Genomic DNA, 26,278 nt, shown 5'->3' with positions numbered 1-26,278 from the left:
TACTGTGTGTGTGTGTCACAATGCGTATCTTTATCAAAATGAATATTTAAATTTTCTTGATAATGTTTTCATTTGTTACCCAAGAAATCATTGACCAGATATTTACATAACACGTTCTTTTTGTTTATTTTTTTTTTGTGAATTTTTTTCTTTTTTAAAAATGTCTCGGACTTTGACTTGACACACACGTTTTTTTTTTTTTCTGGGAGCTATTTTTCTCACAAATGATCCCTCTTATTTTAAAGACTTTTTAAGTCTTAATATAATTTACCCACATTTTGTCTATGAATCGATTCCACTGTGTGTAACTGGCTTTTTTAGAGTCAATTTGGTTTCCCAGAATAGCAAGAATGTGTATAATATCTGTTATTTCATCACATTTTAAGCCAGAGTGGTGTGTTTAAAGATGCTAACCGTTGAGTGCAAGGTTTAATGGCACCTTAACCGTGCGCTCAGATCTCATGCCTTCAGAAATGCCAAACGAGCTGGGCTGCGCATTAAATTACATATGTTTACATAGAATCCCAAGGGTTGGGTGGGCCGGGTGCAGCGCAGCTGCAGCCTCAGGAGCTATTAATACTTTGGCACTGAAGGGCCTCCGAGTGGAATTGCTACCCACTAATCAGTGACAGGGACTGGTGGAGCCGAGGGCCACCGGCCATGTCTTTTTTCTTTTTTTTTTTTTTTACGCTGCACCCTGGTTTGTGTAAGCTCACCCAGAACAGAGATAGCCTCTTCCTTCACAGGATCCTGCTTCAGAGTTGGATGCTTGTAACCACTGGTGCAAAAAATGGCCTTTAGGGTGCATTCAAACTTACACGCTAATGTGACGTGATGAGATACAGTTTGATAAAAGAGGACTTTCGTCTGCAGTGCCTGTGCGTGGTTTCGGTTTGTAAAACTGTTTATGTTAACATGTTGGTAATATGTAATAATGCAGTTTTAGGTCATTAGGATACATTAACTGTCTGGCGTTTTGGCTCCGACAACCACCCCGCTTGCCTTCTGAAACTTTTATACAAACCTGGCCAGCCTGCATCAGATGATATTTTTGAGTCGCTGAACAAAACCATCCACTGTGTAAAGAAAGACCTGACCTGGAAACATCAACTCATGGAAGCAGCTCAAATCATGTTAATTTCATGAATTCTTTATCTAAACTGCTTTTCCTGCACTCGGGGTCACGGGGATGCCGGAGCTTATCTCAGCTGTCATTGAGCGAGAGGCTGGGAACGCCCGGGATCGGTCCCCGGTCGATCATATGGAGACTTATCCGTTCACCCTCTCATTCATACGTCCGCGCAATTTATGGCCTCCAGTGAACCATCTGGATGTTTTCGGAGAGCCCGGAAGTAAACCCGAGCGGGCGGAATGTCCAAATAACACCTCAAAGAGCGGCCCACTCAGTCCTTCACACTGAGGGAGGAGCGAACAGGCGTGTACAAAATAAAAATCAAGACAAAATTATAGATTTGTTCAGTTAAAAAAAGAAATGTTTGCATCATTGATTCTGGATCTTAATGACTCTCTTTCACCCTCTCTCTTTCATTGAGGAGGTTCCAGACTTTCCCATCTGGATCCTCCCCTTCATCCTCAAAGAGGGCAGATCCACCTTCCTCTCCTCCCTCCTTCCCTGAATCTTTTGAAAGTTCCCTCCCTCCTCCCTTGGGCCCCTCCTCCTTCTCCTTCCTCTCTGTCTGACACCACACTTCCACATTACCTCCTGGTATCGGCAGTGTTTGGAAGGATGCTTACCTGCAGACTCCTGGGACTGATGGGACTACTCACACTTTGCAAAGGTAAGACTCAGTCAGCAATTCCTCTGAATAACATCCGGTTAAGAATTGCAGCTGCAGTCCCTGTGTTTGAGGTTTTTTTTTTTTTTTTTTGGGGGGGGGGGGGGGGGGGGTCTGCAGGATGGGATTGGTCTGGACACACATTTTAGGTTCAGGGTCACCACTGAAACAGCTTTTTGAAAAGTGAAAATCTTTGGGTCAAATCTGAACGCACATCACACACTCATAACTCTAGATCAGTGTTTCCCAACCGTGAAAAAATGCCCACTTTCACCCGAATGGTCCGAAAATCATCTATTCAACGCAAATAATGTGTCTTCCTACGTCTATGTGGGCAGGTGTGTGCAGTGACAGGAAGAAAAATTAAATGCTCCTCCGCTCAATGGCGACAGGTAGTGAATTAACCTGCGTTTCTACCTGCTGCTGCTGCTCAAACTTGTGATTAGTGATACGCAATGGACACATTTTTAAAATAAAAGTACTTAATCGAGACCTTCTGGTCTTGGAGAACATTCTGACTCAGGTGAAGGCCAAAGTGTGAGTAGCTGTCTAAAGACGGTAAAAAAAAAGATGAGCTCAAGATAATGCGATGAAAGTTACATCGTGTCTGGATTGGAAGAGCCGTCCAACAGCGGCGTGATTCCAAGCAAAATTAAAACGTCATTTCCAAACTAAGCACCCTTTACTTCAAAGAGCACAGAATATTTTATTCATCTGCGTAAACAGACTGAGAAACATGAAGCGTTGTTGAAAACCACCAAGATGAGTGAGAAAGTTGCTGAACTCATCACTAAATCCAAACAGCATTAATTACAACATTAATACTAACTGCTGGGAAAATAATTGTAGAAGAAATGCTCGGCTCTGGCTGTTAAAGAAACAGCCCAAATTCTCTCAAATAATACAATTTCCAGACATATTGATAACAAACATTGAGAAGTGTGTTGAGAAGTTGCACATTAGTGGGAAATTTTGCATTGCAACTTGATGAATCTACAGATATTAGATTTCACACTAAATTGAGACAACAGATTCATTCTATTTAGTTAAAAAACATTTTCTCGAGTGTAAAATATGCACCATGGCTCAAAAACTATGCGCCCACTACTACCACCGGTCCATTTTCCCCCCCGAGACTGACAGCTGTAATCACCTCTTGCGCGACGGGTGGGGCGAATGGAGACGGGATGAGGAGTTTTTTTATAGCAGCTTGATCCTATTGAGGGCAGTGTCGCGCTCCAGTGTTTTCATGTCGCTTTCAAGTGTCCCACAAAAGCTCGGGGGAGCCCACTGCCTTGTCGTTACAGCTCCTGCACTGAAAAACCCAACTAAATAAATCACAATCATTTCAAGATGATGTCGAATTAAGATGATCCCTTTGTGTAATTGTAATTTGGGATGTTTGAGTCTGTTTGATTTATTGAATTCGATAAGAAACTCATTTGCTTTACACTGATTCGACTGAATTTAAAAGTGATATTTATATTTTTGATTATCACAGATTATTCAAGTGACGCACATGTGTTGAATCTAATGTAGGCCCGGGTCAAGTAGAATGATGCACTTTTTCCATAAGTTACTTTATCAATCCCGTCCACTAAACTAATCCTCATATCATGGAGTTAAAGAGGCTCAGATAGCCTCAGCAAACCAGACAAGGAGCTGATCCTGCATTTTATGATCAGGACGGTTTAGCGTTTGAGTCGCGTCAGACAACGGGGCCATAAAAATAAAGCTATCACTGCTACCATTCACAATTATCTATGTCTAATTCAATGAGGCCTATGCATAAAAAACACCTTCTATTGAACTTTAGATTCCTGAGCTTTGACTTTAAAATGGAAAGTAAACATTGGTTTTAGGGAAAATGTCAGTCTGAGGTGCACGAGGAGGAGACCGATTTTTCCAGCTGCATCCCTGAGCCATCTTTGAAATGAATTCACTTTGTGCACAGTCGTGTTGCAAGTTTCAAGTCACTTTTTTTCCTTTTAAAAAACTTTTTCTTAACATCCATTCATATCTATTCACAAGAAATGAACGCCGGTAAAATGAATCAATCGAGGTCATCTTTTTGTCCGTATATTATTTGGTAGATTTCTCGTTTATCAAGCAGTGACCTTTGACCTTTAAACATCTGGGTTTTTTTTTTTTAATGCTGTTCAACTTTTTAAAGAAGAACGATCACTCGACGAGTCCTGATCACTTTGAGGAACCCGGTTGTTGTTTAAAAGTGTTATAAGACGGGCCGCTGTGCGTTCAGGCCAGGAGGCGAGCGGGTCGGACGAGCCCTGCGACAACTTCACCGACCTGAATCTGTCGCACTGCCTGATGGGAACCAGCCTGTACGTGCGGCTGCTGCTCTACACCCGGTCCAACCCGGACTGCGGACGCGAGCTGAAGCACCAGCGTTTGACCACGCAGCCGCTCCTCAACCTGACCCGGCCGACCGCCTTCGTCATCCACGGCTACCGGCCCACCGGCGCGCCTCCCATCTGGATCAGGCACATCGTCCAGCTGCTGATCCAGCAGGAGGATATGAATGTGATCGTAGTGGACTGGAACCAGGGAGCCGCGAACCTAAACTACTTCACCGCGGTGACCTACACCAGGGAGGCGGCCAACAACCTGACCAGGTTCATCGTGGCCATGCAGGTGGGAACCTTCGAGACGAAACCGCAGCTTACCCTGCAGCATTTCAATAAACAAAGTACATTTTTTAAGGGTTATTCTTTCTGCTTTTCTGAATTTTTGCAAATTTTAAAGTCCCTATTGTCTCTTTTTTTAAGGAATATCTAATAACCTATTAATAATAATTAAAAATATCAATAATAACATTCACGTATTTTGATGTCATTTTTCTGCTGTAGTTTCTATGGCATTAAGTTTAAGTAAATTTTTCAGGTAATCCCTGTAATGCTATTTATATCAAATGACTCGCAAAGTATTAGCACCTTGAATTTTAGTCATTTCTGCTTAACTAGAAATTTCCTACTTACGCCTTGATAGCATTTCAGCGAAGAGGTGACGGACCACTGAGCGCTGAGAGTGTGTGTCCCTGCAGGAGGAAGGAGCCTCGCTCAGTTCCGTCCACCTGATCGGAGTGAGCCTGGGGGCTCACCTGGCCGGGTTCGTGGGCGCAAACCTGAAGGGGAGGATCGGACGCATTACGGGTAAGTTGCAGTCATTTGAAACTCATTTAATTCCATGCTAAAGACATATAACATTTTGGAGGTTATGATCCACCGTCTTCCGTCGACATAATATCATGATTTTTCGATAGCCTAAAGCAAACTCGAGGCCCGCCGGCCAAACATGGCTCGCCGTGTCATTTTATGTGGCCCGCGAAAACATCTTAAAAGGTCTGTTTGTGTTAAAATAAATAAGGCAAAGGACCATAAACTACATTTCCCACGATTCATGTTACCCGCGAAGTGACGGCATCCTGCTGCGTATCCACATTAATGCAATTTTCAAGTGGAAATGAAAAATGTAAATCATCCCTAAATGTCCAGGAAGAGAAAAGTTGATGCAGATGGATGGCTGTTTCAAGAAAGATGGAAATGCATATGTATGATTTTGGATTTGAATGAGTAATACATTCACAGTTATTCAACATTAAGCAGTAGTTACATTTATTTGACATTACAGTTAGTTGCATTTACACTGTTACCGTTACCGTTATGTGGCCCTTTGAGGGCATCCATTATGCCAATGTGGCCCTCGGTGAAAATGAGTTTGACACCCCGACTTAAAGGCTTTATTTCTGAGTTTTATGAGTTTTTTATGAGTTTGAGTTTGCAAATGAGTTTGAGTTTGGAAATGAGTTTGACACCCCTGACTTTAAGGCTTTTTTTAAACTAGACCATGTACTTCTGCTAGAGAACTCATCCGAGACTACATTTAAATGGAAAATTCTGCGTCCTTCAAACCAAAAAAAAAAGAAAAAACCTTGATTTATTCATTTATTATCTTTACCACTTATCCTGCACCCTGCACTCAGGGTTGCTGGATATCCCAGCTGTCGCTGCACAAGTGTACACCCAGGACTGGTCACCAGTTCATCACAGAGACACATAAAGATACATACAACCGTTCGCTCTGTCATTCACACGTCTGAGCAATTTCGGGTCTCCAAAGAACTGACTACATGTTTTTGCACCGTGGGAGGAAACCCTGGCAAACATGTGGAGAACAAGCAGAATTCATAAAGAAAGGCTGAATCAAATCAGGGATCCCTTTACTGTTCGGCCACCACGCGGTTAAAAAAACATTCAAAGCAATCTATTTATTGTCAAGTTTGTTCTTAAAATACATTTTTATATAAAACTGAAGAAATATGCATGTGATTTCACGTTTTTTTCATTTTAAACAACCAAAACTCAACTTTTTTTTTTCTACTAAACTGAACAATAACAATCGCCATCAAGATCTGCAAACAAGACAAGTTTACACTGTTTTTAAGGATAAAAAATCAGCGAACCTCCATGTTCTTCAGAAAAAAAATCACTTCAGGTTCTTGTGGGTTCACCCCGATCTGGGTGATGATCTCAGGATCAGGTTTCAGAGGGTGATGCAGGTATTACTTTCTTTTTTCCCAGGTCTGGACCCCGCTGGACCGATGTTCACCAGCGCCACTCCAGAGGAGAGGCTGGACCCTTCGGATGCCGCCTTTGTGGACGTTCTTCACACCGACATGAACTGTAAGTTGAACCTCCCACTTGAATGTCATCTGCTCATCGGTGGAATATGGAGACAACCGATGTGAGAAAGAGAGGGTTCAGTCTACAACGTGTCAAGATACGGGTTCGAGCTGGTTAAAAGGGTGGAGAAACATATCAGAGGTGATGTGTGATAAAAGAGTAGCGGCCATAAAGACCAGAAAGGTGTACAAGACAGATGGAAGACCAGGGATGCTATATGGTTTTGAGACAGTGGTGTTGTCGAAAAGACGGAGAGCAGAGCAGGAGGCAGCGGAGATGAAGATGTTTAATAATGAATAATGAATAATGTATAAAGCAATGTTTCTTCATTATTTTTCCATTTTTATGTTCCTCTGTTCATAAGTTAAAAAAAAAGGTGTCTTTGAGCAAAGATACTGAATAAAAATGTACAAAATAAGGGGTTTTAATTATTATTACTATTGTTTAATTATTATTTAACTATTATTATTCATGAATTTATTATCTAATTATTGTTTATGGAATCATTATTATTTATTACTATTATTGAATTATTTATTATTTTACCGACGTTCTATTTTCTTATGTTTTGCAGCCTTCGGACTGAGAGGAGCTCATGGCCACATTGACTTCTATGCTAACGGGGGTGCAGACCAGCCAGGGTGCCCCAAAACCATCTTTGCAGGTAAACACTACACGCACACACACACACACACACACACACACAGAAACACATACACACACAAATACTGATAGGCAGCTTCTCTCTTCCACAGGAAAGTCCTACTTCGTATGTGACCATCAGCGTTCTGTGTTTCTTTACCTGTGCGCCCTGAACCACACCTGCAGCCTCACAGCGTATCCCTGCACGTCCTACTCTGACTTCCTGGATGGGAAGTGCCTGCAGTGCGAGGCCTTCAAACCGGCCCCCTGCCCCGTCCTGGGTGAGTGATCACATCACCATAAGGCAAGATATTATTTAATCATTTGATTCACAAGTATCTTTTATTGTTCATCTATTCACATAAACCTTTTTTTTTTTACTATGCAACATTTTTAAATAAAAAAGGAAATATAAATAAATATGAATATAAAAAAAGGAAATATGAAAATATAAAAAGGAAAATGATCACAAACGATCACAAAATCTCTTTTAGGATAGAAGTACCACAGAAATGGATACTTTGAAAAGAGATAAAAAATATTAGAAAAAAAATCAAAACAAAAGCAAATCGATGAATCTTGTCTTTGCAAATCTGGTGAAACTCAATGCATTATGATAATAAATATTTAACGCAACGCAATATTTAACAAGAGGGCTGCAGAACAATATAACTCATACTAAATGTACCATGACGGGGGTGAGCGTCCGAGCCTCAACGGCTCTCACCGGAACATGTTGCTTTGTGATATCTTCCCCGGCAGGCTACGATCTGAGCCGCTGGAGAGATGCCCTCCTGCAGCTCGGACAAACCAAGGTGTTCTTCACGACCACCGCGGTGCTGCCCTACAGGAGTGAGTAGTGGCACTGGGTCACAATATGAACACAACAGAGAAACTACTGACATAGAAAAGAACCTCAACACTCGTCCCACTTAAATGTTTTCGCCCTTGAAAATATTGAGTTTTGAAATCTTATGTGGACATTCAAAAAAAAATGCCTTTTCAGGTAAAACTCCTGAAAGGTAATAAGTGTATTGGCATTTTTTCATTGTTGTTACCGGAATATAATTGACTTATATAAAGTGTTGGTTTGGATTAAAGTTTGCAATGTTAAAAAATAAATCACTTTATGTGATGATAGTGTCTGTTATGTGTGTGTGTGTGTGTGTGTGTGTGTATGCGTGTCTGATAGAGCTGAGTTACAGAGTGGACATGGTGACGTGGAACCAGTACCTCCGCTGGGGGGTCGTCTACATCCGCCTGCACAGCGGCAGGAACTCTGTCGAGGCCCAGATTGACCAGTGAGTCATTCCTGAAGACACAGTGACACAAAAATGAACAATGAAGTCTATTTTTTTAATTATTTTTTTTTTTTTTATGTCAGGTAACTGAAAGTAATAAAATGTGATTTTTTTATGAAGTGACTGTTTGGACTGAAAGGATGATGCGCATGTTTTATTTTTATGTATTTCTAACTTAATTTCATTTGGAATGATCAAGTCATCAAATTGCTGATTTTTTTTCTATTTGATTTAAAACAATCAAATTTAGTTTTCTAAAAGTTCCACCTCAAGTCATATGAATCAAATACAATGATGAAAATTCAGATTTTTTTTTTTTTAATTTCATTTTTCATTAGTTGCAAACCCTATCCACTTTATACATTTCTCATTTCTGAAGGCTTCTTTTTCAGTCAGTGGGGAAAATAAAACTTTGAAAAAGAAACAACATCAAATGCATGGATGAATTCAAAATATGTACATTCGAAATTGAAATGCAGGGTGATGTTATTCTGTACAATAACTACAGGAGGCACTGAAAAGTTTTCAACTCACAAAGAAATTATATTTCGGTGGATGCTGAACTCTGGATTTAATTCTTGCTCCCTCCAGTAAGCTGCTACGCTTCGAGCAGTACACATCTACACGCCTGCTGGCCCAGTTTGACGAGGACCTGCCTCAGGTGCAGAAGATCTCATTGCGCTTCAACACCGGCAACGTCATTGGTCCGCGTTACAAGATCCGGCTGCTCCGCATACGCCTAACGCCACTGGAACATCCTGAGAGGTCAGTGCACGCAACTACAAATATTCATTAGTTCTGCAGAGACGCTTCTGTGATTAAATTGCTCCTTCTGGACTTCCATCAAGAATCCAGCCCTCAGTCAGAACAAAGGTTGACATTCACAGGTGTGGGGAAATTTTCAATTTGAAATATACTGCTTGAAAAAAATAAAGGGAACACAAGGAGTTACATTGTGTTGTTTAAGTGTTTCCTTTATTTTTTTGCACACTGTATATGAAAAAAGTAACATCGTACAAGTTTAATATACACTCAAATGTGTGATTTAACCATGATCTTTTAGTGTTCAAAAACCTAAGTCGGTTAGACTGGTATATATAAGTCTAAGTCATGTTAAAACCTGTTTTCAATGTGTTTTGCTCTGCCAGGTCTCTGATGTGCCGCTATGACATCATCATGGAGGAGAACATGGAGGTGGCGTTCCGGCCTTTACCCTGCAACTCTCACCTCTGACTCCCCCTTTTTGCATGAAAACTGCCCAGCTGGGGAGAAAATGGCCGTGGAGAGTGGGGGTGAGAAGGTCATTGTTCTTCCTTGCCTGCGGGGCCTCTCAGGACAAACTGCAGCCTCCTCAGAGGTTGCAGGACGATCAGGAAGTGAAAGATGCTCCGAAACTAGAGGTTTGGTGTCTTTTAAGGGAGGAACTGCTGCAGAGACATCACATGCAAGGAAAATAATCAGGAATGGACAAGCGGACAGGGAGGAGCACCATCTTTCATATCTCTGAGATTCTGAAGTGTTGCTGAATCGGTGTTCAGGATATCCAGGTTTCAGGCTAAAACGCTTCATCTCAATCACAGCATTCAGACAAGTTTGTTTTTGCTTGTTTTCTGATAGGTGCCTTTTTAGTTTTGGTAATTACTTCAGTTTTTTGCTTTTTTTTCCACTACAGATTTTTATAAAGAAATAAAAAAATACCAAGGGAAATAACCAAAAAACATACAAAGAAGCAATCAACAAAGAGGACAATACCTAAAGAGAGATGGAGTGAGAACCAGCGCCATTGAAAAGATTCCAGATCGCAATGATCCTTACCTGCATCCCCATGAATCACCATCAATTTGATCTAGAACTGATTCCCTCAGAGGCAAGTTTCAACTCAAACAGGAATTTTATGATAAAAATTCTTGCAAGTAAGATGTGAAATTAATCTCTTTGGCTGCATATCCACAAGGGCTCCTTAAAAAAGAAAAAAAAAAAAAAAAACCCTCAGTTGAGCTGAGACTTTAATAAAATGACTAACTCTTCCCATCCCAAACAAAAAATATCTAAATAGACATGTGGATATCAGCTAGTAATCTGTAAAAATTGCGGAAAAACCCAAATGAAATTTCCCAGAAAAAAAATGGGCAAAGAATTAGTGGCAAACTAGCAAGCCAAAGTTATCAGTACAGTAGAGCCTGGATGTAAACATGCAGACGTTGCTGTAAAACTACATTTGTTATTAAAATGATGTACTGTGTGTGCCTTAACCTCTCACTGTGGCATCGACATGTTAATGAGGGCCATCAACAAATATTTATATTGTTTCTTAACACCAGAATGATGGGATTTAAAGTGTCATCGTTGAATTTTGACTTTGGGGGCTTTAAAATATAATAGTCAACTTACTGCAGCCAAAGGTCACATTTAGCCCACTGAAATGTGATGTTACGGATTTGTTTTTATTTTTGTCTGTTTATTGGTTCGCTGGTTTGAGATAAATCCTTGCAATGTTCAATGCAATGCTTGAAAATGAATTCCATTGTGCTAAATAAATGTTATTTTGTACATAGTTTGTAGCTTTGCTTCTATGAGAGCAATGTAAAACCTGGCACAATGTTTTGAGTAATTTCAATCAATTTGGATAAAAAGCAAACATAAGATGTGGATACAAAAACTAAACCATACACTTTACATTCGAAAACATTAAATCAAAGTACTCCAAATATTTGTGCCATGGCTACGTTAGAAGCATAAATGAATGGGAGCTCAGGTTTAGGGAAAAAAAGGAAGGTTTTTAGAGCTTTTTTTCCCGTCTTCCCTTATTTCTGCCAAGGATGGAGATTTTTATTATGGGATAATTATGACACGATAACTACTTTGAAATAAATACATAGAATGGACAGGGGTAGGAAGATAGAAAATCAGAAATTTGCTATTTGGTTGCTTCACTTGTAGGGTACCATAAAAAGTAATATTGCAGTTGCTGCTGCTGGTTTTACTTGCAGTCGCGTAGATGCATGTGTGCAGGGTCAACAGAATGAGACCAGAGATAGACAAAAATCAAAAGGTTTAATGTTTTATTTGTCAAGGAGTTTGACATAGAAATAAGGCTAAAGAACAGAACTCATTGGGCGTATTTCCTGAAACCAGAAGGTACAAACACGACAAACAGCCCTGGTCATAGATTGTGCATTAATAATCACAAAATGGGGATTTTTCACTTGAGGGTTACATTTTACCTGTTCGCATTCTTTGCATGATACATGCGCGTGAGGCGAACCACCACTTTTTGATCCAACAAATTAAATAAAAGAAAATACAACGTTGGGGTGAAAAAACACATTCGCACGATGAGGAGAGAGTGAGAGGTAAGAACGAAGGGGTTAAATGGAGACATTTCACATTCGACTCAAGTCAGGTCTCATCCCTGGTCTCTGACTGGCAGCAGAGCGGCGACTCGCCAGGTGTTCGGCTCACCAGATGGAACCTATCAGTGTTAAACAGAGGAAGGTAGTTGTCAATCTTACCTGATCAGTCACAGAAAACAAGGCGAGCAGCAGGGAGAAAATGGGATTGCCTTGACTGACAGCTGACAAAGAGGGAGGGAGGGGTAACCTCCTAAAACAGTAACGTGTCACTGGGTTGAAGGTCAGAGGGACTATTTAATGACCCAACTAACTGAAAGTTGTTACACAAGAGGAGTAAACTCTTTACCTAGGGAAGAACTGGGACTAAAAGTGTCACGCTGAGCCGTGGGAAGTCGAGCAGAAATAACATCCCTGGTTTTTCTGCTGGGAGTTTTAATATAGAAGTGTGAGAGCAAACTTTCTGGTTTGTTGCCTTGTTTTCCTTCTTAGACTGATGGTTGAGAGAAAAGCATGAGCAATACTTTTACCAAGTCGAAGCGAGGGCTAGTCACCATTACTAACTCAACATAACATGCAGAATATTTGCTTGTGAGTAAGTTTGATTATAGGTTACATTCAAAGACAAGGCTGTGCCCTTTCATCGTGAAAGGCCTAAGATTGACACAAAAAGCTAAAAAAGTTTGCTCTTTTATGGTGAAGTCCAGCAGTTCAGCCATCAACCAAGCATTATTCATGTCCAAATACAGATAGCTCTTGGGAGGAAGATCATTCTTAGTTTTTAATTCAGAACAGTGACAACCATCATTCTGTGGTCCACCAAAAAGCACAGGGTTGTAATATATGACCCTTTGAGGTTGTCAGAATATATTAAGAGCACCCTGAGGCACTTTTTTCAAACTGGCTTCCGAAATGATCCAACAATAGAGGATTTGCTCGAGATGTACGACTCGTATGGATAAGCAGTCTGGACGGCACACAGCTCTGACCGGCCTGAGCGCAGCTGTGCTGCTTCTACAATCTCACTACCTCACCTACTCACGTCATGCCCTAACTCTGTTGTCCTGCTTATCCTTGTTTGTCCAAGCCCGCACACATCCTGCCTATTTTTGTTCATTTATTTTATTCATTGCTATTGTCACTATTTATATTGTCGTTTAATTCTCGTCTTTGTATTTTTTACCCTCACTGTTTCTTTGTGTTACTATTATTATCACCCCTGATGATGTTGTTGTTGCTGCTATCTATTTATTCGTGGATGTCTTGCTATCTTCTGTCTCTCTATATATATATATTTTTTTTTTTACATTATATAACTTGTTTCTGTGACAAAGGAATTTTTCCTACAGGGATCAATAAAGTTTATCTTATCTTATAACTTTGCTTCACTTCATGAGAATTATAGTGAGTCGTAGGGTTGCGGCTGACTGAGATGTAAACAAAGACTAAATGAAGTATTTTATGCTGGAAATTCAGTTTAAAAAATGAGGAACAAGAGAATTGACCTGCTATTGTTGACAATAGAACCTACTTAAATGTTCTGGGTTTTTGGTGCTTGCTAGATGGAATCAGGTCTCAGTGTGTTAAAGTGGTACCTGCAGGGTTTGTGCAGTTCTTCTGTCGCCTCATTGGCCTGAAGCGCGATGATCCTACGTTGTGATCCTGTGTTTGGCCTGTAGAAATCTGTTCCCCATGGCCCCTAAAAAAACATGTATTGAGATACATGCTAAGAACCGACAATTGTGTGTGTGTCTGTGTGTGTGTGTGTGGGATGTGAATGGGCGACTATAATCAAGAGTTAAGTGTTTTGAAGCCATGATATGAGTGAAGACCATTTATTTGTATATACAGCAAGTATATTTAATCCTCGTCAAGGTAGAAGTATAGTACTAATGGTACTAACTACAAACAGACTGGCCCAAAGGTCAAATGCTCAAACTCACCATGTTGCCCTCCCATCTCTGGTTGCGCCCTGAGGGCCAACTGTATCCATTGTCTTTCACTGCAGTGAAATGTGGTTAAAAAAAGAGACAAAACACCAAGACAATTTCTAACATGTGAGCAGAAAATGAAACAACGGTAGAGCTGTTTCCATACCTGTCTGAGCCCTGTGGTCGACTATTTCCTGGTATTGTGACCTTCACCCCTTCCAGCCTCTCTTGCCTCCTCCTCTCCAGGTCGTGTCTGAGGTCGCCAGGGCCTCGCATGGGCTGCTTGCTCACAGCCTGCAGGGACAGCGGCCATACACTTAAATCAGGGCTGAGATGGCTTGCGGCCTCTAAAGCAACAGACTTTATTTACCGGTGTGGTGCCCAGTCTGGACAGAAGTGGCTGATCTTCATCAGGCAGGGACTTCAGATTGAGGCTGATACCTCTAAATGCCACAAACAGGGTAGGAAAGAAGACAAATTAGTATGACCAAGTTTCAAGTCCCAGCCAGAGCCGTTTTCAGTCTCATATGAGAGCTGCATACTGGCATTTTGGCTGATGTATTTTAGTAATATGATCTGTTAGAGGGCTGCTACCCAAGTGGACCATAAGGACTAAGAATGATAGTCCTGGGGAGAGACTAAAAGGATGTCTTGATGGGACTTTTTTTTTTTTTTTAAATCAATGACAATGCTTCCTTTTGACAAGGAAGCCACAGGCTATTGTAAAAACCTTAATCATGAGTACAAGGTTTTAAATTTTTTAGCGCCTCTCTAGCCACAAAGCCATAAAGTACATCCAGTGAATCTGTTATTCAAAAACATCCAAATTATTATGTAATTCCTTTTGCGGAAAGATTTTTAGCTTTTTCCCTTTAATCTTTTCAAACTGTATGTTGTGACCATAGCAGTTTAATTACAGACGTGTTGGAAATGGAAAGAATTGGTGGTTTATTGGACTGGTTATATTATTTGGAAATGGTCATCTTCATTCATTTTAATATGAACAATAAGTTTCATGGCAGGACATACCGGCCTGAGCTAAACCGCTCATCCAGCGTCAGCTCCTCCCGCTCTTTGTCAGGACAGGCACTCTTCCGCAGGTCTGAGAAACGCTCGTTCAGGGTGATCCCGTCACCTCTGAAATAAAGCTCTGCAACATGGGCAAGGGACAGACACAGCTTGAATACCGACTACTGTTATATAAAGTTATAGTCACTTACTACGCAAATGTATTTGATGTTATTCATTGGTTGCTAAGATGAGTGGATTAAGGAAAAGCATATAATATTCAGATGACCTTTAGATAGCCACAAGTTATAAATTGTCTTATTTGCTGATTGCTTGGTCCATATTTCCCCATAGTTAAACCAAAAACCGGTCTTCAGTCTCCACACATATCATCTTGATAACGTGGCAATAAATTAAGACATGAGTGTTTAAGTCCATTCTGCAACATGCGCTGACCTTTGACATGATGCACCAGTGTAATGATCTCCTCTGCAAATGTCCCTTTGTGCATGGCAGACTCACGGAACGTCCCAGAGTGCTCCAGCATGGGCAGGAAGTTCAAGCGCTGCCGTCCCACATTCACCAAATCTAAAGAGAGCTGCCTGTCCGTGGAGTAGCACAATGGGCTGCAGAAAGAGACAGGGCCTTTCAACACCAACTATTACAAGCTAAAAACAGCCTTTGAACCTGAGTCTATACTTAAGACAGGAAAACTATATTTTTCTTCTGGTCAGGAAGGTTTTGCAATTGGTGAAGTCTGTCCATTTGCAGGATTAAACAAACAAAATAGACAAAGAATTCCACCGAAACTTTTCTTGGCTTAGTCTATAACCTATAATAATTTGGAAAGTATTCAGTTTCTTCATCACTGAGATGTCTTTTTATATTTCAGTGTGTTTATGTGGATTCAATAAACCGTTACATCTCTGGGTAGATTCCAGGTTTGCATATTAAACAAAACCTCTGATCTTAAAAAAAAAAAAAAAGAACAGAATGAGGAAATGTCAGATTTGTAAATTAAATGTCAACTGGAATGACTACTAAACCTGCATGTGAAGTATGAAAAGACAAAAGAAACAGCTTTACCTTACCCACCAAACTTACCTGGGATGCAGCACGTTCATGGCTTCTACAAAAAAATGTACATGATTGCAAGACTGCAAGCTAAACTGCACTAAGCTAAACACGCAGAACTGGATTCACTTTGAAATGTGGTAAAGTGGTTTTTACATGAAAGCCTGAGAAGAGAGAGAACCCCCCCCCTTCCCCACAAAAAAAGGTTGCGTAAGGGTTTGGGTGAAAGTTCACACTTTCATTTGATCTGGTGGAATGTCAGACTTCAGTCGTGTCTTGGAAAATGGAGAGCATCCTGACAGCATTTACAGAATCAGCGGGCCAGACCTTCGCAGACCCATTATTTAAACTTCTCCCTGGTTTCCTCGGTACAGATCCCCAGTTTGTTGTTTCTGAAACACATGGTCTCAAACATGAGATGCTGAAACCACTTCCTCTTCTCCACAGGTGCTCAACAACACACTGATCTTTTTCCAAAATGACAACCCCAAAGTCCATTCAGCATTGCTGATAAATCTTTACAGTCTCCGCCCTTCTTCGTTGAAAACTGTAATTTGCCCTCGGCTTCTATTTCTCTTCCAACTGACATCCATGTTCAAGACCAATATAACTCTTCAGAATTTCATGCAAGTGGCTTCATGGTGGTTATTTCAACCTCAGGATTATTTCTCCTCATTGCTCAATGTTTTTTTGATGTTCGTTACTGAGAAGTCCTCCTTCAATTTTTCCGTTCAGTCGTGGGTGATGAGGATTAAATCCAGGGGTTTGGTGTAAACAGTGATTCAATCATCACAGCTGGTGTTCCTGGATCCTTCTCTCAAGTCAGTGTCCATTTTGGCACGCATTAAAGAGATTTACGTTTGTTCTTCGATGAACTCAGCTGTAAATGGGACTCCTGTTATTCCTTTGTAAAAATCATAAACATTTCATTAATCCCAAAGTGGATGAGCTTAATTTACTCCATTCACAATGTCCAGTTACAGAAATCCAAATGTGCAGGGCATATTTTAGTAGCTTCCCTCTTTCCTCAGCAGATAGGTCAGGTTTCTCTCCCATACAAGTCAGTTAAGTGTGCCTTGAATGGTGTTAGTCGTCTTCACATATGTGGCTCCATGGGAATGTGATCACTCCTATCCAGCTTAATGTGGTTAGTCTTAATTGTGGATGAGAAGTCACTGCGAAGTTGTTTATTTCTTTTTGGAAAAGTTCCGTTCTTTCAGAGCACCGTCTGTCTTCCCAATCACTGCTTAACTTCCATCTCAAAACAAGAACTTCAGGACTATTGTCCACTCGAGTGGCACCGCTGGTGACTTTCCAGTTCAGGAGAACTCTCGCCCAATGAGTCAGAAAAATAACCTTGGCAAAAATAGCATGTGTAGCACTTAACGAGCAGGGCTGTTGTCCCAGAGCGAGTTGTGGTTAGGTCTTGATTGGATGTTCATCATCATCCAGTTTTGCAAATTAATGCGGTCCAATTCCAGATTAAAACCTGCAAACTCTCAGAATTAAAACATCTTAGGCACCAAACATCCCAAGTCACCTCTTGAGCCTCACATGGCTACTTTCCTTTGAACATTTTCCAAGAGGTTGGTTGGTAAGAATTCGAATGACGTCCCTCCATCAGTTCTTTTTCTGCAACATTTCCCAGGAATCCACATCAAGCAGACATCCCTTCAAAATGCTTGGTCTGGAAGTTCTTGGCCTCAATGCCGCAGTGACAGTATGATAGTCTGAGTTCCACGTTCTCCTGTTTTTTCCGAATTGACAGGGAGAATGATTATTTTGCTGTCCCAGGTACATTTTTTCTTAACATCCCTCAAATAATTTTGGTTATGTAATCCAGCCGTCAACCACTCCAGGTGATTCCCATCCTTCCACTCTTGAGAAGACCATTATCAAATGATGCTCCTGCTCTACTGTGGCGTTCTTACATCTTCAGTCACATCTTTTTGGCTCCCAGTAGTTGCTGAAAACTGATTCTGATCTTCTAAAGGAATGATGAGGTGGGTCAATGCCTTCAGTTAATCCTTGTCTTCTGTCATGGGGTCTGTGTGTTTTATCACTGCACAAAAACACTGTTGATAAATCGTAGAGAAGCAAACTTGAGAACCGCTCAATCAAGCTTTCCTTTTAACTGCAGCAAACAACTGTCAAGCTTGTGGTCCTGGTCCTGGATATAAAGAAATGAAAAAAATCCAGCTCATCCTTTGTGGAGTACTTTCCTTTAATCCTGGCGGTTCACATCAATATGATCACTTCCTGTTTGACAAAGCCAAAGTTTTTGGATATTGACTCCAAGTCAGCCCCCCCCTCCAGAAAATGTTGTTTCACTTCTTGCAAAGGTTTGGGGAAACCCTTGACATCCAAACTGAATGATGAGGCAAAACAATGAACTGGTCAGCACTCCTGTTCTTAAAGTAAACGAGAGGATTGTCAGATTCTGAATTCTTGCGAAGGTAATCGAAGCAGTGTGAAAATACACATTAAACTGCATGTTTGTCGGCTGTCTCCTCCATTCCAGGTGGCTTTCACTCCTTTTCCTGAAGCAGTTTTTCCCGGAATGATTAGTAAAAAAGAAAGTGTAAACTTTCACCCCTCACCTTTGAAAATGTTTGAGAAATAATATACTTTACCTTTTCTGATTTACGGGTTGGCTCATGTCCACTTTAATCCTTAGTGTTTCCTCAGTTACTACATTCATGTCATTGGATCTCTGATCATTCCATTTGCGCTCCCTGCTGCGGGGCATTTTAGGGTCCAGGTCAATCCTCGGAGACCGTCTGTCAACATCACCAGGTCCTTCATGTTTCCACTTATGGAATCTTCCTTCTTCTGGCCAGGTTTTCTTCTCAGCGACGGCATCCTCATAATCTTCTCTTCGGGGACTATATCCTGGTCTCTGCTGTTCATGATCATGGTATCCTTGGTACAAGCGTCGTTCATTACTCAGAGGCCCAATCCTTCCACCGCGGTCCCGAAAGAACCTACCTCTGGCTCGGTAAGAACCACCCCTCCCTCTCTGGGTTGCGGAATCAACATGGTTACCGTATCTTGGGTTCTGTCTATTGTAAGACATAGGGCTCCTTCCTTCTTTATAGCGGATGTCTCTCTGGTTATCTTGAAAACGCCGTCTTCTCATGTTGCTTTCAACATACGACCTGCTGTTCAGCATTGTAAATGGCTCCTCCAACGAGTTGGACAGATGGGGGCTCCGTGGTCGACTGAAGTCTGGATCACGATCCTTGCCATCAACATATTCCTCCCAGCGAGGTGGATCTTGCCTTTCAGTGATTCCATGGTCATGTTCAATGACAAGTGGCCCTGAGTGACGCGAATTTCCGTGGGGTACAAAATCCCCTCCAAACTTTTCTCTGGATGTAACCAATGAGTAACTCTGTTCCCGAAATCCCTTCTCATTCCCGTACCTGTGATGGCATAAGAGGAGGTGATATGGTTCAACAGTGACCCAAGGAGCAGTTAAAAACTTAAGTGATTAAACTAGTCTTCGATTTGTAGCACTTAACATCTGGGTTACACATTTGTTTTAAAGTTGTTTGTACTGAGGACTACAGACATGCAGCCACCGTAAACGATCAGAAGGAGCAAAGAAAATTTTTAGCCATGCAGTATTTGTTAACTGATTTCTATGGAAGTGACGTAATGACAGTAAATGAAGACCTTTGCCCTGAGGAAAATCAGGGATATGTGAGTCCACTGCTTTCTTGGTTTCTCTGTTTCCTAGCAGAAGTGCTGCAAATTATTTTGTCTTAAAATTTACCTAAGGCAACCAGGGTTGTCTGTTTCTCTTCTTTGTCTTTTAAATGGAGGGCTCTTCTCCTGATGGGAGTCCTCTTTCCTCCTGCCCTTGCTGTAACTCTGAGCCTTTCGCTCTCCTCTTTCTGTTCCTGGTCCTCTTAGGTCATCTGACCTCGCACTGGGACTCAGATCTCTAAATCTCCCCCGACCTTGTGCTTCTCTCCTCCAGCCAATCTCTATGGGTGAATGGTCTGAGTGTGACCTCGGAGTCGCCGGCAGTTTTTCCCGTGCAAACCTTGGCGGAGAATGGGGAGATCGCTGCCATGGTTCAAAACCTTGAAAGTCTTCTCTTAGTGGGTCTCTTCGTCTACCTGCCTCTGATCCTCGGTCACACTGTGGAGAGAACCTTCGGTTACCATGTTCTACCGCAGGCCGAGGTGAAAGCCTCCTGCGGTAAAATTCCTCTCGGTTTGAATGTTTATGTGAGCCAAACTGATGATCTGAGAAAGCGGGGGATCTTCTACGCCCTTCGGGATAAGCGTCTTTCCTGAAGTTATCTCTGTTTTCTTCAAAATCTTTTCTAGGTGGCCGGCTCCTGTCTGATGGACTACCATCGAGTTCTGCAAGGACTTTGGAAGGATCAAAGTCACGCTCTTCCCATGGGAACCTCCTAAAGAGAAAATATTGGAAAATACTATCACCTCTCTTAACATGTACCACAAATTCAGAAGTGATGTTGCTAGACGTTCCACATCAAATTGTCAGATTTTAATTAGTCAGATCTTATAAACGTAACAGTAACCTTGCAACAAACAAAATGTGTTTACCGATAATGAGGTGATTGAGAATGAAGCCTTGACATTTCGTCCAACCTTCAGGAAAAGAGTTAACATACAACAAGATTAAATCTGCAAGCAAAGCACACTGCAACACTATACCCTCATATCAGCGATACCAAATCATCACATTTAAATAATTTGCCAGCTAAAGTAACTGACAACACATCTAAATCCACTCCAAAAAATATCTATATATTGCTCAAAAACCGATAAAGCCAGAAATGGCTCTAATCAATAAATTGATTCTGATATTTATCAACATCATTACTTGTTTATCTGATAACTATTAGGCATTTAACTATGCAGGGATTTCAGACTTCTTGAACCCCAGAATGTGTGATGGTATCTGTTTCTAATACTATACAGTAGTTTGTGGGGTTTACCGCAAGTTAAAGAGGCATTCCAATAGGCTGTTCATTTGAGATCAAAATCAAAACTGTTCAAATATGCAGACTGTCCAAATATAACTTCAACGATGATAAGAAAAATAGTAATAAATCAAGCCACAACACCCAGTTTTGTGTTCAGAACACAAATGCAGCCTCACACTAGAGATCGGCAGATGATATCGCAAATTGTTTTCAAAGTGTGATGCAGCTTGGGTCATACCATGAAAAAAAAAAACTTGACCATTGACGTTAGAAGCCTAATACATCATTGAGTTTTCGATGCTTTGCTATTATTCACAGTTGGTAGGCACCAGTTTGAAAATTTAAACTATAGCACAGCTTAAGCCTGTTAGCGCTTCATCTGTGTTACATTGTGAACCTAAGGAGAAACATCAATGAACAATGTTGGCTTTTGAGGAGAGCATCAGATTAAGTGGCGAGTACTAGTGGAAAGCAGTGTTGTAAAGTTTGATATCATTCCGATCTATCTTTTTGAAACAAATGTAATATTGTTTTTAAATGTTAAATATGTCACTTGTATTTTAATGCCTGAAAATGATTTGCTGCCTTTTTCCCCTCAGTGTGGTGTTTGCTGGACACAGGACAAGATGTCTGATATCACCACCTTGTTCATAGTGAGATACTTGCATGCTAGGTATGACGACAGTCATAACCAACAAACTAGTGAGCCTGTCAAAGCCAGACGGTTAAAAATACTTTACAACAGGGGTGCCCACACTTTTTCAGCTTGTGAGCTTCTTATAAATGACCAAGTCAAAATGATCTACCTTCTATAAAATGTAAAACATATTTAAATATGTTGATCTTTTTTTATTGTTCTTGTTCTTAACTTCCTCTGCAGCAGGTTCAGAAGGAAATATGTTACACCACTAACACTATATGATGCTGCCACAAAGCATTTCCAACTGCTGAAATGTTCAGATAGATAAAATATCACTAAACCGACGCTATTTTTGTCCGATAATAAAACTAAACGGGAAACTGACTTCACATCTTTTCACACCATGTCAGAAATTGCCGGTCTGCAATTCCCTTCCCCAAAGTAGCAATGGTAGACTGACAAAGGAGGCAAATTAACTTCTAATATGACACAGAAATTAAAACAATAGCTCATTCCCACTGTTTCACTTCAGCTTTTGACATGATTTGCCTGGACCTACCATCACCACAAGATGTCACTCTTTTAATTCATATGAAACCCTAAAGCGTTGAATTTTTTCTGGCAGGATATGATGAAAAGCTCCAATGATTCATGACTGTTCACCTGCCCATCACTGTGTGACGCTTAAACTAGCTCTGACTGCTGCCCTGCTGCCCAAGGGTTATCTGCTTTTTTCTGCTGGATGAAGTCCAGAGCAGCAGGCACAAAATGATAAAAAGATTTCAGAGTACTGAAGGGATTTCGTATCAAAAATAATATGCCGTTTACTTTTATCTAAAGCAGTTCAATTTGCAGTAGTAGGACGCTGTCTCTGCCACTATGCAAATAAAGGTTTCAGAAAAGGTTTAAGAACATTTCAAAACTACATAAAAATGCAGAGTTTATCCACTGAGGTAATTCACTCAAATGATCAAAAATAACAGTCGAAAGTTATGATTCATTTTACAGATACCTTATTTTCAAGGTAACTGCGTTTGCTCATCAGTACTGATTGAATACACGCCTATTGCAATTTGACAGCAGTCAATTCATTCAATAAAAATCTTGAAAATAGTCACAGCTATGTCCTTGACCATTAAGTAGCCGTTTGCCATGTTCAATCGAATGCTTTCAGGTTCCAAAAAAGTCACTTGAGGGAAGTCTGGTAGCTGTTCAATTACGTAAAATACATCAAAACACTCCGCTTCAACTAAAATGGTTAATTTGTTTTAATTTGGTTTTAATGGTTTTAATTTGTCCCGATGGTATGAGACTAATGAGTAGCAATAACATCAATGAGCAAGCACCGGCTGGTAACGGTCAACTCTTGCAATTGCCTTAACCCAACTTTGCCGATACCGCGTGTTAGCAACTTGGCTAAACTCTAGAAATATCTCTAATATGACTTGGTTTCCTCTGTGCCTAAAAATGCTCTGAGTTAAGATTCAACTCGCGAAATAAGAATTTCAATATCATCACTTCATCACCCAAACGCGAGGTTTAAATCTGAGCAGGCTAATGCTAATTAAGCTAACGCAGGTATCTTACCTCCGTCCAAAGGCACGCGCCAGGTAACCGCTAGATGGATTTAGCTAAAATGAGGATACAAGTCACAAAAAAACCTGCAAATCAATAGTTAGTAAATTATGAATACAACCCAATATATTACCACAAATAACATAAAACACACTGCTGGCTAGCCTTCCTCTCTCGGTAAATTTCGCTGAAAAAATGGCTGCTTACATTAGCACAAGTTGACCGTAGTAGGCAACAAGAACTGCTTTGCGTGATCTTTTCAAAATAAAAGTGTTCGTAACAAAAGTCAAAAAGGATATGCTCTTATCAAAATAAAACCACAATTTACGATTACACGGCCTTTGAAAGGAATAACACCCTTAGATAAAGATTGTAAATATCTAAAATAAACATATATAATAACATGCTTACTGCAGATCGTAGAGCCTGGATTAACTGATAGATAATGATGAATAAGGTTCTGTTTAAAATAAGGCAAAAAAGTCTTGAAAAGTATATGTGGTCTGGACAAATATATTTGGATATAGTTCTGAAATTATTCAACAAAAACAGTAATCTACAGCTGCACTGCTACACAAATAAAACTAGCAACCTTTATGATTCATAGTCTGTAAACTGCCTACATAAAGAAGTCATTCCAAGGAAATGTCAAAAATAAAAATAGGTATTTTTTGCATGTAAATAAAATGAAAATCATTCAATTTTCGGCTCTTCCTAGTGTGTCGAAGTGTAACCAAGCAAAACACCAAACCCCTAACTGCTCCCTGGGCCCTGGTGCATGGTAGCCTATCGCTCATGGTTCATCCATGATGGATTAATTGCAGAGAACAAATTTCCCCACGAGGGATAAATAAAGGATCAATTATTTTGAATAATATGTTGTGCAACTGTGTGCAGCCAGTAAAACTGGAAATAATGTTGACGATGTAAGTTGATTGCCTTGGAATTATTTCCCGAGTATATATATAGTATTTTAGAACAAATCTCCCTGATATATAAAAAAGATTTAGTTTTCAATTTTTTTTACTTATAAGTTCAGTAAAATGCATCTTTTTTCCACAAGTAATCAAGATATTTGCCTTAAAGATCCCTACATTTTCCCTATGAAATCATTTTTATTCATGTGACAGATAACCTTCTTTCCCAACAAAAAAGGTGTATGTGCTCTGTGTCATATGAGAAATGTATAAAAACGTAAGTCCTTTTTTCTAGTTTCTGATTTTGTATCAACATAAGTGTTGATAACTTATCCTTTATTAATCCCTCGTGGGAAAAATGTGAGATGCATAATGATTTTCATTTTAAGTTCATGTAATAAATACATATCTTTGTTTTTGAAATTTCCTTGGAATGGTTGCTCTATGTAGGTAGTTAACGGATTGTGACTCAATAAGGTTGCTTGAATTTTTCATTTGAAGAATGCAAAGCTAAAGGGGAAGTAGTATCTTTCTTCCAACTTTACATTTCTCATATATTCAGTCAAGTAAAAATTCAGTGTTCATTTCAGTATTTGATCAGTTTTAATTTCAGTACAGCATAAATCCAACACACAGTGATATAATAATAATAAAGGAACGTGTCTCTTCTTTAAACGCTACTCTAGATTTTCATTATTTTATTTACCAGGTCACTGGTCACAAATTCTGCTGAACGTTCCTTTTTACGTTTGCATGTAGCCAACTGAACAACACGGGTGGCTGGATGAATTTTATTGTTGGTTATCATCAGTTATCCATGCATCACATCTACAATGTTATATTCCACCAAGCTGCAGTGCCACAGAGTTTAAGTATGAGTAGAATAAACATTACGGGCCTTTATTTTTCAACTTCATACACGAGGGGACCCAGGAGACCCTCTGACGATGAGGTTCAGCAGAGCAACGGTTCAGTACGGAGGGCAGTGCTGAGGAGTGGGCAGACAGAAAACAACATGCTGAAGGCTGCAGCAGTGATGCAGAAATACAATTTGACTGCAGTGTGACGCGTTTGAGCAGCAGGAGACTAGAATCCCTTTATTTGCTTAGTTCTTGTCCCTCCATCCCTAAAAGTCCCTGTGCTGTGTTCTAAAGTAGGGTCCGGGGACCCCCAGAGGCTCTCGCCTGTCATCCTTGGGGTCCTCAGCAAAAAAAGGAATAGTTAGATTATACTTTTTATTCAAGCACATAAAACCAATAAGTGTTAGATACATTTAAAACCATGATTGCAAGATTTCTTATGGTTTTAAAATTCCCATTACTTGGGGAAATTTACTGGACATGCTTTTTACTCATTTCCGACTTCAAAATTTAATTCATATCTTGTCAATTTTTATGCAGTATCTAACCAACTTTTTTCACTAATTTTTTTGTCCATTTCTCATTTTAAAGTTTAAGCATCCTGTTCTCATTCTCAGACCATTTAGTGCTGATTTCCTTGCCATTTCCATGTTAATATCATTGCTCTCTTCCTTGCTCTAAGAAATGTTTTGAATATGTTTAGATACCTTTTAAATATAACTTGCTTTCCCCTCAAATATACATGTTGCTTCACTTACCAATTCAAAGGTCAGATAAGTGATGCTGGATCAGATTTACTCTGTTAAAATTATATAAAAATATTCACCATTGTTTATATATAGAACTGTTTAATTAATTGGGTTATTTTTTTATTTCAAGTTTTCATGATTATTGTCATTATTACTGGATGATTGTCTGATGAAAATAAGTTCATAGCTTACTTTGTTTTTTTGTTTGGGTATTTTGGCAAATTTTCTGATAATTTTTTCCACTTAAATGTTCTTGGTTTTCACAACCGTTAAAAAAGCTTCCATTCCAAAGCATTAGTATCATATGAAAATGGAAAAAAAGTAACTAAAAATTAGGAATAAGGTTTGACTGTCTTAAATAAAAAACATACCTTTAATGATGGACATGGTTTATTGTGATATATATGGTTTATACTTATGAAAAAACATTGCGATCAATGACAAATATGTTTGCAATTCTAGTTTTTGTGTGACATTTTCTTTACATTGTTGTTTTCATCTGGATCAAGTAAATTTAATCAGTTTTTTCCTCTGTATACACTCGGATATTGTTAGTGTGTTAAGTCATTTTTTTAAAAGATATTTTGCTCAACCAATCATCCCGTGTCAGATCTTCTTCATTGTTCACATCATGTTCCATAATGTTCCATAATCTTTCAATAAATCTGTATTTTATGAGAAAAATGATCAGTAAACCAGCCTTAAGAGGGAAAATTAGGAATTGTTTCTCATTTGTTACTATTAAGCATCCATTTTTATCAATTAGGTC

At 39.9% G+C, this 26,278-nt stretch overlaps 2 protein-coding genes across 6 annotated transcripts; one reads left to right on the top strand and one right to left on the bottom strand.

The window, feature by feature from the left end:
- The first annotated feature begins 1,714 nt into the window (after positions 1 to 1,714).
- Positions 1,715 to 11,339, top strand: lipib (lipase, member Ib). 2 transcript variants are annotated; one of them, XM_086150770.1, is made up of 10 exons: positions 1,715 to 1,799; positions 4,057 to 4,448; positions 4,858 to 4,966; positions 6,395 to 6,496; positions 7,071 to 7,160; positions 7,252 to 7,419; positions 7,901 to 7,990; positions 8,331 to 8,439; positions 9,031 to 9,204; positions 9,588 to 11,339. In XM_086150770.1, the coding sequence occupies exons 1-10, from the start codon at positions 1,748 to 1,750 to the stop codon at positions 9,670 to 9,672; spliced, it is 1,371 nt and encodes a 456-aa protein (XP_086006896.1). In that variant the 5' UTR covers positions 1,715 to 1,747; the 3' UTR covers positions 9,673 to 11,339. The 2 variants fall into 2 exon arrangements, with proteins under 2 accessions (XP_086006896.1, XP_086006894.1); XM_086150768.1 differs by having other exon boundaries at positions 8,280 to 8,439.
- On the bottom strand, positions 7,709 to 23,175 carry LOC147231740 (BCLAF1 and THRAP3 family member 3). 4 transcript variants are annotated; one of them, XM_086150765.1, is made up of 12 exons: positions 22,996 to 23,175; positions 20,386 to 20,430; positions 19,581 to 20,228; positions 18,436 to 19,227; positions 15,185 to 15,354; positions 14,750 to 14,870; positions 14,091 to 14,163; positions 13,887 to 14,014; positions 13,733 to 13,791; positions 13,385 to 13,488; positions 8,372 to 8,450; positions 7,709 to 7,982 (listed from the first exon to the last, which is right to left on the bottom strand). In XM_086150765.1, exons 2-10 carry the CDS (start codon positions 20,418 to 20,420, stop codon positions 13,439 to 13,441), a joined length of 2,076 nt encoding a protein of 691 aa, XP_086006891.1. In that variant the 5' UTR covers positions 20,421 to 20,430; positions 22,996 to 23,175; the 3' UTR covers positions 7,709 to 7,982; positions 8,372 to 8,450; positions 13,385 to 13,438. The 4 variants fall into 4 exon arrangements, with proteins under 4 accessions (XP_086006891.1, XP_086006890.1, XP_086006892.1 ...); XM_086150764.1 differs by lacking the exons at positions 7,709 to 7,982; positions 8,372 to 8,450 and adding an exon at positions 11,487 to 11,911; XM_086150766.1 differs by lacking the exons at positions 7,709 to 7,982; positions 8,372 to 8,450; positions 19,581 to 20,228; positions 20,386 to 20,430; positions 22,996 to 23,175 and adding an exon at positions 11,487 to 11,911 and having other exon boundaries at positions 18,436 to 19,559.
- Between the last annotated feature and the right edge of the window lie 3,103 nt (positions 23,176 to 26,278).

This window comes from Fistularia commersonii, chromosome 8 (genome assembly GCF_037954325.1).
Source record: "Fistularia commersonii isolate RoL2024-O1a breed Wild chromosome 8, RoL_Fcom_v1.0, whole genome shotgun sequence".
In the NCBI taxonomy this organism is placed as follows: domain Eukaryota; kingdom Metazoa; phylum Chordata; class Actinopteri; order Syngnathiformes; family Fistulariidae; genus Fistularia; species Fistularia commersonii.
Note: the sequence above shows the minus strand (reverse complement) of the source record. Positions and strands in the feature narration are given on the sequence as shown.